Raw genomic sequence first — 14,997 nt, forward strand, 5'->3', positions numbered from 1 at the left:
TGTTCCATTTGTGATTTAGCACTCTATGTGACCGTGGTCTTCAGGGAGGGGGGTTGTTGGGAATGGGACAGGAGCAGCAGAGGCAGACCTGCTCTCTTTCTCCACGCTTTTACAATTTTATGGAAAATAATGCCTTCAGGCAGCTTATGTACACACTCTCTTTGTGTGTGTGTGTGTGTGTGTGTGTGTGTGTGTGTGAGAGAGAGAGAGAGAGAGAGAGAGAGAGAGAGAGAGAGAAGATAATGGGGATATGGGGCAGAGAGCATTTGTTGGGGACCATCAAACTACTTTCCCCAAAGCCTTCCACTTTTTGAGTCCAGTTTAGAAGCAAACAGATTCAACACGCCTGATGCATTTGTGGTGCCAGTTGCAGGATCTGGGCCCCCTTCAGCCAGTGCATTCTTAGTAGGCTTCCTTGACCTGGATGAGACAAGTCATGTAAGACCAGGGCACAGTGCCCTTGACCTTCTTGGGTAAAAGGTAAAGGACCCTTGACAGTTAAAGTCCAGTTGCAAACGACTCTGGGGTTGCGGCTCTCATCTTGCTTTACTGGCCGAGGGAGCCGACGTTTGTCTGCAGACAGTTTTTCCGGGTCATGTGGCCAGCATGACTAAGCCGCTTCTAGCGAAATCGGAGCAGTGCACAGAAATGCCGTTTACCTTCCCGCCAGAGCGGTACCTATTTATCTACTTGCACTTTGATGTGCTTTTGAACTGCTAGGTTGGCAGGAGCTGGGACCGAGCAACGGGAGCTCACCCTGTCGCGGGGAATCGAACCGCCGACCTTCCAATCGGCAAGCCCTAGGCTCAGTGGTTTAGACCAGTGTTTCCCAACCACTGTTCCGTGGCACACTAGTGTGCCGCGAGATGTTGCCTGGTGTGCCGCGGGAAAAATTAAAAAATTCGAAATATATATATATTTTAAGTCAAATTTTCGATTGGGGCGCCGTCACTAGATGACCCCTGGGGTTCCCTCCCTCCCTCCCGCTCTGCGCCTCCCTCCTCCTCCTCCTCCTCCGGGGAGGCCCTTCCTGGCTCTCGGCCAAGGCTTGGCGGCTGCCACTCACTCACTCGCTCGCCCACCCGTCCCTCCATCCCTGCACCCGGCCTCTCCCCCTCCGTCCCCGGCGCGGGGGCTGCCGGGATCCGTAGTCCCCTCGCCCTTGGGCTCCGCGCCCGCGCGGGGTGCGCAAACTACGTTTCCCAGCGTGGCCTGGCGGGCCGGGCGTTTTGTTTGAAGCGCTCTTCTCCCGGCCATGGAATGAGCGCAGCGGCGGCGGCCGGGCGGGCAGGGGCTCTTCCGCACAGACCCCGCGTAGCCTGCCTGCGCCCCCGCGGAGATCGGGCGGCAGGATGGAGCCCGGGGATCCCCGCGGAGGCGGAGCGGCAGAGGCGGAGGCTGCCCCCCAGGTAGGGCTGCGTCGGGGGTTTTTTATTTTTGCAATGCTGCATCCGCGCCGGAGGGGACGCATCGGACCGCGGGGAGACCCCTTGGCGGGCGTGCAAGGCAATGCATGCGTGCAGGCAATGCATGGAGTGCAGTGCAATGCAATGGCAATGCGGCGCCCTGCATGCATGCATGCAACTTCCACCGGCGCTCCGGACTTGGCAGGTGAGGAGGGTCCCCAGTGGGCGGCAGAGAGAGCCGGGAGGGCGAAGGGGAGCCGGGGGAGAGCAGCGCTGCTCCCCGAGCTGAGCCCGGGGGGAAACTTCGGCGTCGTTGCGCCGGGTGTTGGAAGCGGAGGCTGGCAGGGGCCCCTCACCTGCAAAACCTGGTCGCCTCTCATATATTTCGTGCATTGCATTCATCGCCCACTTTCTCCTCCAAGGAGCTCCTGGGGGCGCGCGTGGTTCTCCCCGTGTTATCCTCGCAACAACAGCCCTGCGAGGTGGGTCAGGCGAGTGGCCCAAGGGAGCACCCAGGGATTGTCCTGGCCAGGTGGGGTGATTTGAACCCTGCTCTCTGCCCGGTCTTCGTCCTCATTTAGCCCCCACATGTACATGACTGTGCATGACTGAGGTTTTCCTCCCTCGTCTTGGCTATGGTGTGAGTCTGTGCTGTTAATTAATGGGGTTCTGCCTTCGGAGAAGATGAGCCAGCCCTCAAGGAGGTGATTATGTAATTTGCTAGCAATTCATGTCCCTCCCAGCGTGACGCTGCGCGCTGACGTCACGGGGCTGTAATGGTGGTGTGCCTCGAGATTTTTTTCATGAAACAAGTGTGCCTTTGCCCAAAAAAGGTTGGGAAACACTGGTTTAGACCACAGCGCCACCCACGTCCCTACCATCTTGGGTACCCCATGCAAAGTGGTTGTGCTGGTGGGCAACAGGCCCACGACTGGCCTTCAAGTCCCTACCTCACTGCCCAGGACAACTGCAAGCAGGGAATGGCCGGGAGGTATGTGTTAAAGCACCTGCTGCTTCAAACGGAGTCTTTCTTACAAATGCCTTCCTCTTGTTTTAGGATTTAATGTAAGCAGAGAGTTTAGGACCCTGTGTTGACTCATAAGCAGGAGGTTTGCCCTTAGACTGCATTACATTCATACAAAAATTGAAGGGTTTGTCACTGCTTAAAACCTTTTGCACTTGCATGCCCATTTTGGTTTCAGGCTGTGTTTTGGTAAAGAGCTGACTCCCATGTTCCTCAAAATATGTGCTCAAGTATTATGAAGGAGCACTGAAGGGGAGTGTGCACCAGTTTGATGAAGTACTCACTTTGCCGCAACTGAAAGAGGAGCAGTAGTCTTTTTACAGATGCCATAAGCCTGGTTCTAGAGCCCAGCTTTGCACGTTAATTGCATGTGTACAACAAGAACACCTGATTGTCCCTAGATTAAGCAAATACAACAAAGATAGTGGCTACAGCGTCTTATCGTTGAAGGGCATGAAGTAGGGCATAGTAAGCACCCCTGAGTATGTTCTCTTTATAGAAGAAGAGTTTGGATTTGAAACCCTGCTTTATCACTACCCGAAGGAGTCTCAAAGCGGCTAACATTCTCCTTTCCCTTCCTCCCCCACAACAAACACTCTGTGAGGTGAGTGGGGCTGAGAGACTTCAAAGAAGTGTGACTATCCCAAGGTCACCCAGCAGCTGCATGCGGAAGAGCGGGGACACGAACCCAGTCCCCCAGATTACGAGTCTACCGCTCTTAACCACTACACCACACTGGCTCTCTATATATAGCTTTATATTTTTGATAGCATAAGCTTCAGTAGGAAGAATGGCCTTTACTGGTATGACTTTATGCTCTCTGAAAGCAAAGATGTTATAGGATTCCCACCCCCACCCCACCCCACTTCCCGGAGGTGCTCTCCTGAACTAGACACATGTGCAACATTTACAAAATGAAAATACCTGCCACATCTCCACTTTTTTCTCTTTTTCTTCTGATCCCATAAACTCATTCACATCTGCCAGGGCCTTGGCTGCCAACGTTCTTCGTGCCTCCAGAGTTAGTTCTGACTGCACAACGATATGGGGGATTGATTCACAGAGATCCCGAATATTGCGGATCTCATGCTCTGCTTTCGAAGCGTCCGAGTCCTCAGAGGACCACATTTTTTTGCCATAGCTATTAGCTTTTCTGCCACAATTATAGTTTAGTGCTTTTAGCTCTTCTTCGTCTTCCTCCGCCTCCTCTTCCTTCCGATCACTCGAAAGGCCCGAAGAAAAGGTTTGGCTACGCTGCACTTCTCCGGGATACCTGCTTTTATGGAAAAATGGAGAATTAGCTTCTTTTCCATCTAAAGGCGTCCTGTCCTGACACGAGAAAGTAAATGTACTACGGATTAAGAGTTCTTGGGTTAAATCAACCTTGAGAGTCTGGCAATTGTTCGGCGGGTTTGTTTTGCTGCAGAGTGGCACTTGCACAGGCACCGACCAGGGGGTCTCTCCTTGCTCACAGACAAACACCGCTCTTCTCAAATCTGAGTCACTGTAGCTCAGGCGCCTTTTTGCACGAGCCAGAGGCTGAAGGCAATCAACGTTCCTCCTCTTCCAAAGAGGATCACATTCATGTTCATTGGGATGAAGAGGATTGGCTCCCGAGAGAGAAAACGGCTCTGAAGCACTACTGTCTTGCCTTGTCAGCTCTTTATCAAGCTGCGTGGAAGCTAGCTGAGAAACAGTCTCTTCAATCTCAGCGGACAGGTCTGGAAGGTCCACAAGTTCCTCTATCACATGCCGGTTTTCAGCCAAGTCCAAGAGCAATTTGCAAACCAGATGAATAAGCTTTGGCACATACTTGAGGTTCCTGCTCTCATAACCGTGGAGCAAATGCCGCTGCCGGATCAGGTACTGAGAAAGAGTGACGGCGTGTGCTTTGGGTTCACAGGATGCAAAAACATTCCTGAGAGGAATCAAGAACTGGGAAAACTCCCGTACACACAACAGCTGTCCTCTGGTTTGGATAGAGTTAGGCCTTTTCGCCCTGACAAAAAGGATTGCTTGGTCTGCTGTCATTCGTGTGGCAAAAACCAAGTAACAAGCTATTAAAACACCTGGAAGGTAAGTAAAGGACAAAAAAGAAGGAGGAAATGTTAAATTTGTTAGGTGAAAACAAAAATGTAATTATAAAAATAGCACGGAGCGTACGGATGCAGGTTCATGTTCCTTCCAATAGAGCAGGCTAGCTGAAGCTGCTGCCAGTTATGAAAATCAATTCTGCCTTGTAGGAGCTCCTCCAGATTATTTCCCCCCCCACTGCACCATACTTGTTTATTTATATAAAGAATTGCACATTTACTTGCTATAGAAACATAGAACAGCTTCCAGAACAAAAAATTATTAGAAACCAACAACCTTGAAACATCTACACTGAGTAGGCGGCAACAAATTGACTTAAGGATTACATCATCACCCAAAACGGGAGATGAAAAAATTGGGAAATTGTTTTGGAAACCAATAGGTCTCTATTAGCGGATGAATGGAGGTCAGGGAAGGCACATACTGAGCTTTTCTAGCAGTGCTTCCCCTGATTTAGAGGAATGAGAAAACAGTTCTTAACAATAATAAAGCAAAATATCTGCAAAAATTGCAAGGCATTGGTGCCTATAAAGGGAAGGAAGGAGTGGCCTTGTTCCTGTTACCACATTTTGGGTTTTTTACAAAAAGGGCTAGATGAGTACACTTATGCCTGAGGGATACTTTGGAAAAGAATTAAGTAGGGTTTTTTAAGTATGAGCATGGAAAGTGGGATGGTGTTGAAAAGGCACTTCATGGATATGGCACAAAAGCTTCTTAAATAGCAAGTGCCTCTAGAAATGCTATCCCCACCTCCGATTTCCCCTTTACAAAAGCTCTCATGCCAAATGCTTTGAACACAAAGACCAGTTTGGGAGTTGTGTGGCACATCTGAGAAGAAAATTGTGGAAAATGCATGCATGCAGCCTTTGAAACAATGAGGGCGTTGTGCTAGCATTTCTATCAGAACAGACTTCATTATATGAATGTATCAAGGAATCTACAAAGGAATCAAGGAATCTAAATTATCATTATTTTGCATTTTATAACAATACATACTCAGTGAATTTATAGTTGAGCATTTTTACCTGTTCTGCCAAGTCCTGCATGACAATGAATAGCTACTCTCCCTTCCTGTAAGGCAAAAGTCATCACTTTTACCATATCGAGGATAGTAGTGAGAGAAGCCACACCATAATCCTTCCATCCAAAGTTATAAAAATAAACTAGAAAAAACAGTTTAGAACATCATTATTATCAAAAGACCATACACAGCTCATTGTATTTATATTGCAACAAAAATATTAGGATCTGTTTTAAGAAAGCTTTTCAGAATTTTTAGCCTGTATTTGTCTTCCTCCATTTTAGTATGTCGTCTTATGAGAACTGCAAATGCCACATTGCAAATTGGTCAAGGCATTTCACACAAAACATGGCATATCAAACCTGTAACAAGTAAGGATTTTGCTGTGTGTGTGTGTGTGTGAGTAACATAACATAATGTTTTGGGAAGTAACAGAATCCCCACTTTCTTAGCAGCTGTCAATCTTACCGAAATGAGCAACAGTGTCTTTTCGTTGGAAGGGAAAGTCTTTCGATTGCAGCGGAGGCAATAAAATCCACATGCAAATCTATTGCTTTGCCAATGTGCAAAATGCACAGCTGCAGATACTAAACACAGCTATCCATTCTCAGCTGCTTATTTTATGGCTGCTTATGAGATTTCGTATCTATAATGCTCCATAGTGGAGCTGTGTATTTCTTCAACTTTCTCATTAGGTGCAAGTTATTTTCTTTGGCAAACATTTCTCAGCTAGCTGCCACCAAGAAGTAGGTGGCAGAAACAGCCTGTAAGCACCACACTTTATAATTAACAAGGAACAACAGCAGGAGCAAACTTACTTCCCGCCTCCATGAAAGCTTCAGGAAGGTAGGTGAAACCACTCTCTTGTTCCAGTGGATTCCCGCAGCTAGCGTGTTCTCCAGGACGCTGAAGGTTAATTACTGTTTTTATGCCACATCTTAGGCAAAGAAAAAGAAGGCACATTATTGAGCTGTGCATGCTTTTCCACAATCAATATCCCCACCAACGTTCCTTCTTACTTCAGAATTGTTATGAGCAGTTTCAAACCAACGCAGAAAAGAAATAATAGTTCAGCTTTACAGCTGTAAGAACTGCAATAATTCATTACCAGTCTGTTTCTTTTACCTTTGAAACTGCTCGATAATATTATATTTTTCAATAAGTTCTGTTGATGGTCGAGACATGGCTAAAATGTTATCTGTTATCCTGGAAAGGAGCAGGAAGAGAAGAAGTGAGCAGTTATGGGTTAAAATACTTCCTAGCTGGTATTCAGCTGTAATTTTATAATAACAAACCATGCCACCTTAGATAACTATGTGCTTTTAAACCATTTAATGTCTATTATCTCTAGCTGAAAAACGTTACGTAACAAAATTACATTATGGTGCAAGATACTGTAATAAGAAGGTAGCACAGAATATTCAGATTTCTATTTCTATATCCATGCACAAAATAACTATACATTTCTTTAAAATGTTCTTTTAACAGCTTTATAAAATAGCACTCTAGTGCTTGGGAATGCTATCATTACATCTAAATCTTACTATTCAATACTAAAATTTCAATTAAAGTAAGATATGGTTTGTGGTAAAAAAATTTCTCAAATTAAAACCATGCTTCAAAAAGCAAAAGCCAATGCTAACAATAGAATTTTAACATACATATTTTGAGCATAAGTCAAAGACACAGAATTCAAAAGGAACCTTACCTGTTCCACATATGTAGTGCATGTAAAATATGATTACTAGCACTGTATTTAAGCTGGTCTGCACATCTAAAACATAAAGTATCTAAATCTATATAAAACTAGTTCTCTTTCGCTGACTGTGGAGCCTGATTCTAAACTTGTTTACTCAGAAGTTCAATGGAATTCAATGGGACTTGCTCACAAGTAACTCTGGGTTAACCTTTGGCATTTAAAAGCAACATTTTCAGAACTCTAGTAGAAGCTAATTGCTTCACATTACCAGGAAGAGTAAAGCCCTTTCACAGCCTGTTCTTGGTCACTCCACCGAGTTGGATTTTCATATTTGCAAGCACGACCACCGCATGCCATAGAACACTGCATATGACCAGGAATGACATGGCGAAGGCGTTCTCCAACTTTTGTGTATTTTGCAGTCGGACGCCTAGACCTTCCTGCAACACAAAAGGCAAGACCAAGTAAAATCTTTCATCATACAACTTTTGTGAATCATATAAAAACGAATGTATGCAGTATATATTTCAAAGCAGGCAAAGCAATCAGGATCATTAAAACATTTACTGAAAACTGGTTTCTGTCTTAACGTTTCCCTCTCAAGGGTCTTTGTATGTAGCAGCACCTGAATAAAGTAATTGTCAGTCATTATCTAGAAGCAGCATATGCTTTTTTCTCAACTAAATTGCCTGAAAAATAACATTAAGCTTTTATGATGGTATAAACTGATAAGTAAAGAGTCAAGAACTTCATCTATGATTAGTTATGAGAACAAGATTAGACACATTGCCATAAAACCCAAGTCCAGTTTATATAAAGGAAATTGCCAATACTTTACTTTTTTTCTCATGGAAAGCAGCACTTAGCTCCTCGGGGCTTACAGAGGAAATGGCCACCATAACTCTATGCGTAGAAGTCGAGAGGACCTCTACAACAGAGCTCCGTCGCCTTTGGAGTATGCGGAGAAGAGGATCAGAGGAGGAATGTCTCCGGCCCTGAAAAAAGTTGCTAAAAATATTCACTGTCAAGCGTCTTCTGGGTGAGCCTTGCATGGTCACCCACTACTTGGAGCAGTTTAGAAATGCTGTAGGAAGTCAAACTGAATGAGAAGTCTGACTTGCTCAGTACTGAACTTGCACAGAGACATGCATCTTTCTGTATGATCTAATAGCTGTTCAGGATAGGCTGCTCTGTCTCCATAGAAACCAACAATGAACTCACTAGTGGCAGCTACCCTTTTGGCAGCTGAATTCTATATACATTGATTCTGTGTGGGACAAACTGTTCCACTGCCGATGAGGATTAGAATCACTTGAAGCAGATCATTCCAAACTGCAGCAGGACTCCCAAATAGTTTACTATGAACAGGAAAGGCTTCTGGAATTGGAAGTACAGACCTCGACAGCCTGGACAAGAAGAGGCTGCTTCATCTTTTTATTAAAAAAAAAAACCCTCAGAAATTAATACAATTCAAGAAATCGTGACTAAGGTGTCAACGAACATCCCATGCCGGATTGGAAGATGAAAATCAGAAGTGCGTGGAGAGCCTTATGTAAAAGAATGAAAAGGGGAATTAACCTTTTCTTGGAGAGAAATTATATAACACACTCATTTCCCCAGCAAAATAATTATCATGCCTTTTAATTTTAATGCTAGTGTAGAAATAAAGCTTCCTAAAGAAACACTAAGATCTGTAAAGTATTTTATCAGCAGGAATAAAAAGCCACACTACTCTTTTAAAAAAAAGTTATCTTGCTATTTTATGAGATCTGTAAAAGAATGTATAGATACTACTTGAAGGGTGAAGGAAACAGATGAGGGATAAAATAATTCCTCATAGTATGAACAACAACAAAGCAATCCAAAGCGGTCCTGGGAGCACTTATCAAAGAATATGTCAGCAATCCAAAAATGGATTTATTCATTTGCTTAGTCTCCAGCAGGAATTTCTACACCGCGAATTCCCAATGCATAAGCAGATACACAACAAATTGCACTCTTAAGTACATGCCTGTCACAGCACATTGCACCACCAGAGAATTTCTGTGAATATACCCTAAATTTCCACCAGAAACCGCTAGAAGTCACTCATATTCTTTCAGTCCAACTAAGGGTCTTAACTATAATTTAATGGCAAAACAGGACAAGTCTTTTAATTCACTTTAAAAGGTGTTGGACTGCTTCACAAATGGAGTTACTGGAAATCTTGTAGCTGTGCCAACTGGTTTACATAGCTTTCAACTTCCTTTTTGTCTACACCCCAGTTTATACATTTCCCAACCCAAATGGCCCTCTCAGCACAGCCATGTGTCGGAAGTCATGCATAACCTGGAGCAGTCATACTGGTGCCCAATCCTCAGGAGCTCGTACTTATGTCATTTCTCCCCCTGCCCATCCTTTTTGAAGGAACAGAAATCAGGTGAAACAATAAATGAAGAAACCCAAAAGGTACAGACTTCTCCACACAATCAAAACAACCTCTCTCTTGTTAAAAAAAAAAGTAAAACATTTAATTGTAAGATTTAGTGGTGCCCAGAACCTGGCATGATATTGCTGAATCAACAGCAAATAGTGAGCACAGTGCTATCCAAAGTAGCTCCCTGTAGTTGCAAGGTGGAGAGAGTTCTCATCCCAGGTCTCCGATCATTATTATTTTTTTGGACAATTAGGAACATGAGATTCGGACATGAGGAAAAAGACCTAATCACATTCTGCAACTTTGGTTTTCTTAATTTACTGACCTTAAAAGCACTCTGCCAAAATGATGAATCAGAATTACAAGTCATGACAATAGTCATTTGTTATCCTGCCTTGTCAATATCATCCCTCTGTTACATTCTGCTATTATTCCAGCACTGCTTCTGGGGCAGCTGCTGATTTTCCACCCTAGTCCCTCCTCTGAAGTGTATTGGAGGAGAAACAGGGGGAACCTCTTCCACTGGGTAATATCTATATCTCTAAACTTGCACCAAACCAGAAAACTGCAGAAGGAAATTTACAATTGCTTGACTGTATACTTTTACACAATTCTTGGGCAGGGTTTTTTTTTTTTAACAGGTTCAACAGATTAGAATCAACAAATTTAAAAGCAGGGAAAACACAAACAGGAACATCTATGGGAAAGACCAATGTTGCTCCTTATATACAAATCCAAATTATGTGTGGGTGTGAGACTAGGGCTGGGCGATATCTGGTTTTCAACATCACAATTTGCAAGAATAGCCTGGAGTTTTTTCATTGTTTTATGCCACATTTTAATTTACTACAAATAGCTCCCCCCCCCAAAAAGCCCACTTACCTGAACTCATGGTTGCAAGATATGCACTACTTGATACCAGAGAACAGTAGGGTAATTCATTTTCCAACAGGACTCCTGCAGCCATCGCAGTACCTGTTGAAACATTTGCCACAGTAGCCTTAGTTGTGGTTTGTTGCATGTCTTCAAAAATAGCCAGAGGAGGAAAGCCAAGGCAGAACGTACTGTTGCACACCACCCCAATCTCTGAGCAGTGCAAGATTCCAGGGGGACCAGGCGCTTACCCAGGACCAGTGTTTCCTTTGGAATGAGGCACAGCAGAGACTGGTGGCTTTATGACACAAGGTTTATTTAAACACACATACATAACCTGAACCTACGAAGGAGGGGTTCGCAGCATCAACACCCCAAAAGGCTCTTGGTCCCACAGCCTTGGATGCCAGCAGAAATCAGCCATGACTTTCTCTTTTGATTTTCCAGCCTGCTTCTTTTTCCTCTAGGTCACATCCCAGCCAACTCTCCCTTCAAAGGCTCAGGCTTTGTCCTTCCAACTGTCTAAGCACTGGATGAGGGGCCCCACCCATTTGACATCTGGCACAGAGGACTCTTTTCTTTGTTCTCTTAATGACCTATCACCCAGGTGGTTACCTCGTCAGGAAGCTAGCCTGGCTTGATTAGCTTTTAACACTTGCTATGATTATGGTCCAGTAGTGATGTATGGAAGTGAGAGCTGGACCATAAAGAAGGCTCATCGCCGAAGAATTGATGCTTTTGAATTATGGTGCTGGAGGAGACTCTTGAGAGTCCCATGGACTGCAAGAAGATCAGACCTATCCATTCTTAAGGAAACCAGCCCTGAGTGCTCACTGGAAGGACAGATCCTGAAGCTGAGGCTCCAATACTTTGGCAACCTCATGAGAAGAGAAGACTCCCTGGAAAAGACCCTGATGGAGGGCACAAGGAGAAGGGGACGGCAGAGGATGAGATGGTTGGACAGTGTTCTCGAAGCTACCAGCATGAGTTTGACCAAACTGTGGGAGGCAGTGGAAGACAGGAGTGCCTGGCGTGCTCTGGTCCATGGGGTCACAAAGAGTCGGACACAACTAAACGACTAAACAACAACATGATTATGGGTGTATGGCACCTACAAACTCATATCAATACTATAAGCAGAAGATGGTGCAATGTGTAGAAACTGCTGTGTGAAACCACGTAAATGAATTGCGTTAAGGGAAGAAGTACTTTCTCAGTCCTGAATCTACTGCCAATGAATTTAATGCAGTAGATGACCACTCTGTCCCTTCTTAAACTCTTAAGAAGCACTTCTGTGCTAGTTCAGAAAGTGTGAGGTCTGAGCTGTGATTCCAAATTAAATATGGTAAGGCACAATAAAGTCTCTTAAGAAGCAAATTTTATGCCAATTTTAGATCTGATCTAGATGCATCTAAAAAAGGTCCTGTCACCTGAAACATATCCCCAGAGGACTTGCACACGGAAGCTTTTCCCACAGCAGAGAACACAGTCAATTGCTCTCTACTGAAAGAGTCACATTATATTGCCACAAGTTTGCAGGCTCTCTTTAAGAGCTGCTCTGTCACGTTTACATACATGTGAGAACAAACAAGAGGCACTTGAAAGCTCCTCTGGAGGAAAGGAAGGATGAGCATGTGATCAAAAAAGCATAAAATCAGTAGAAGTACCCAGAATAGTATTTAATGTGCATTTCTCAGCGCTGACAACTAGTTCCATGAAAAAAATACACATATGATTAAAGAGTTTTAGTATGTTTGTTCTTTAATGGGTTGGAATGATAATTACGCATTTTACATTGGCCTGATTTGCATAACACATTAAGCCAAACTATGGTTTCTTCTAGATGGCAGCTCATGGTTAGGAGAGAGATTAACCAAATCCCTGGCTAGGTGGAAAAAGGATTGGAAAAAATGTTTAAAATATCTTTCAGCAAAAAACCAGAGGCTTACCTACTGGGAATCACAGATTCGGATATCCCTAAAAAAAGCAAAGGAACATTTTCCTTATGCTACCGTTGCAGCAAGAATACTCATTGCGACAAATTGGAAAAGCGAAGAAGTCCCTTCTAGATCAGAGTGGACTCAAAAAATGATTGAATATGCAGAATTAGATAACTTATCAGAAAGAATAAAAAATAAATCAAAGGAAGTATTTATCTCAAAATGGGAAGTTTTTAAAATTTCTCTGAAAAATAGTAACGGCAGTTTGAAGTCTGTAGCAGCATTTGAATAACTTTAGCAGGAGTTTTAAGTTCGATGGAAAACCGAGGATAGAATAAATAATATCAAAACCAAAACATGTTATAATATGGCAGTGAATAATTGATGAGAAATAGAAGCAAGGAGTAGAAGGGAAGTCAGTTATATAGAAAAAAGTCACTTTTATGTTAAACATATTGTAAGCACTATTTAATGTGTTGTTGTTTTTCCTTTCTTTTTTAGTTGCTAGGTAATGGATATTAGTTTATTTCTATATTTCATTTTTGTGTGCGAAATAATAAAAAATTATAAAAAAGAAAAAAGAAAAAGAAAAAGGATGGGGGGAGAGCAAAGTTTCTATGAGCTCCCTTCCAGGAGCCTGCACATCTGTGTGGCCCCATTATGTAAAAGGAGACATACTGGATCGTGCAAACTAGGCCTATGTATAGTTTGCCACTTTGGAAATGCAGGGGATAAATAAATAAGATTTACAGAAATTTGGATTTATTTTGTTCTACTCTCACTCCTAAATATGCATTTTCTTTTATACCGACAATGCTATTTAACGGCTTCCAGAAACCTACAAAGTTTTGGTTAAAATATATATAGAGAGAAAGAGAGCTCGCGGTGAATTTACTGTCAAGCCAGTTCCAATTTCTGTACTATGAGTAATGCTCAACCTCTGCATTTATATGAGAAAGGAAAGTGCGATGACTAATCACAACGGAAAACAAGAGCTCTTTAGAACTTCACTTGCATATCCACATCAAAAATTGTCAGGAAACACAATTCCCCCCTCTTGTAGCATTGCTCAGTTATTATCTATATATAAAGGTGTTTCATCCTCACTAACAGTTGTCAAAGATGCTACATTTCTTCAAACACGCACAGCTGAAATATAATACATGTGTTATCAAAAAACCCTGATGGGTAGTAAAGTCTGAGAGGGGTATTTTTTATTCATTTAGATGGAGAACATGAAGGCTCAGGGGCAGGCCGCGTTATGCAGAAAGGTGAAGTAACCTATCTCAGACAGCACTGTGGCAAGTCAAAGATCCAGGCAGGAACCAGTGCCTGAATGGTGCAGCAAGACTTTGCAAAGTGTTAGCCCTAATAGGAGAGGCACCATTTGGACTCGGCTTCATGCAGCAAAATATCCTGGGCTAACACAATAACACTAACTTAACAGCCTCTACTACAGGGCAAGACAAGGGAAGACTTGAAGTGGGGGACATACAGCTTAGTGTCCAGGTAGCTCTTGTTTTGAATACCTAAATGGCCAGGTACACGATGATGGGAAAGGCTTGTGCAGGAGACCCTGGGAAGCCACTGCTAGTCAGAATACAGCTAGAAAAACCAATAGTCTGACTCTGCATAAGACAACGTAAACTGAAACTTATTGAAGGAGCTGTGTATATTTAGTCTGGAAAAGAGGAGAGTGAGAGGAGATATGTAAGGGGCTGCCACATGGAAGATGGAGCAGGCTTGATTTCTCCCACCTGAACAAATGGATTTAAGTTACAAGAAAGTAGATTCTGACTAAACATTGGGAAGAACTTTCTGACAGTAAGAGCTGTTTGACAGTTGAACAGATTCCCACAAGAGGTGGTGGACTCTCCTTCAGTGGAGGTTTTTAAGAAGAGGGTGGATGGCCATCTGTCATAGATGCTTTAGTTGAGATTTGGGAATTACATGGGGTTGGACTAGGTGGCCCTTGGGGTGTCTTCCAACACTACAATTCTATGAACGTCATACAGTGGCTGGAAAATGGACTGTGCCAGCCCAATCTCAGAAATGGAGGAGTGATGGTTTTCTTGGGGCGGCCAGGAAGGTATCAATGAAAGTTGCATTTATTTATTATTATAAAATGAAGTATATATATATTTTTATGTTACAAAAAGTCTTTTTTTATTGAACAGAAAGTGTATAAACAGCTATTATTTATATTTACCAACGAAAGGCTTGCATCAACAAATGTTTCATTACGTATTTATGTAAATAATTTTGGAAGGTATTGAATAATTAGACAACAATGTTCCATGTTATTTCAGGCCATGTTCCTAATTCTCCTGCAGAGCTAATAAAGCCACATGGCTCTAGATAGTCAGGTTATTGGACTAATCAGATCAACTACATTTATCCATGCAACATGCACCTCCATTGCCATGACAGTTAAGAAACATTAATCTTGGGAGCATGGTTAAATAGAAACGTGTCACCTCACTTTGAACCACACCCTCCCCACATTGTTGATTTAACACATGTA

General features: G+C 43.2%; 1 protein-coding gene across 5 annotated transcripts in view; it reads right to left on the bottom strand.

Annotated features, from left to right (window-relative positions):
- Nucleotides 1–14,997, bottom strand: part of PTPDC1 (protein tyrosine phosphatase domain containing 1) — a 32,941-nt gene that overhangs the window by 5,220 nt on the left and 12,724 nt on the right. For 4 of the 5 annotated variants that reach the window (XM_083489304.1, XM_083489305.1, XM_083489303.1 and 1 more), the window contains 6 exons: nt 10,543–10,635; nt 7,513–7,684; nt 6,671–6,751; nt 6,364–6,482; nt 5,550–5,687; nt 3,355–4,499 (listed from right to left, as the gene is read on the bottom strand). In XM_083489304.1, the coding sequence (XP_083345430.1) occupies nt 3,355–4,499; nt 5,550–5,687; nt 6,364–6,482; nt 6,671–6,751; nt 7,513–7,684; nt 10,543–10,627 (1,740 nt within the window). In that variant the 5' untranslated portion in view covers nt 10,628–10,635. Of the gene's footprint in view, nt 1–3,354; nt 4,500–5,549; nt 5,688–6,363; nt 6,483–6,670; nt 6,752–7,512; nt 7,685–8,082; nt 8,855–10,542; nt 10,636–14,997 lie in introns of those variants that run through there. The other variant, XM_083489301.1, reaches the window with a different exon arrangement.

The sequence above is a fragment of the Podarcis liolepis genome (genome assembly GCF_965112155.1).
Source record: "Podarcis liolepis genome assembly, chromosome: 2".
NCBI classification, from domain to species: domain Eukaryota; kingdom Metazoa; phylum Chordata; class Lepidosauria; order Squamata; family Lacertidae; genus Podarcis; species Podarcis liolepis.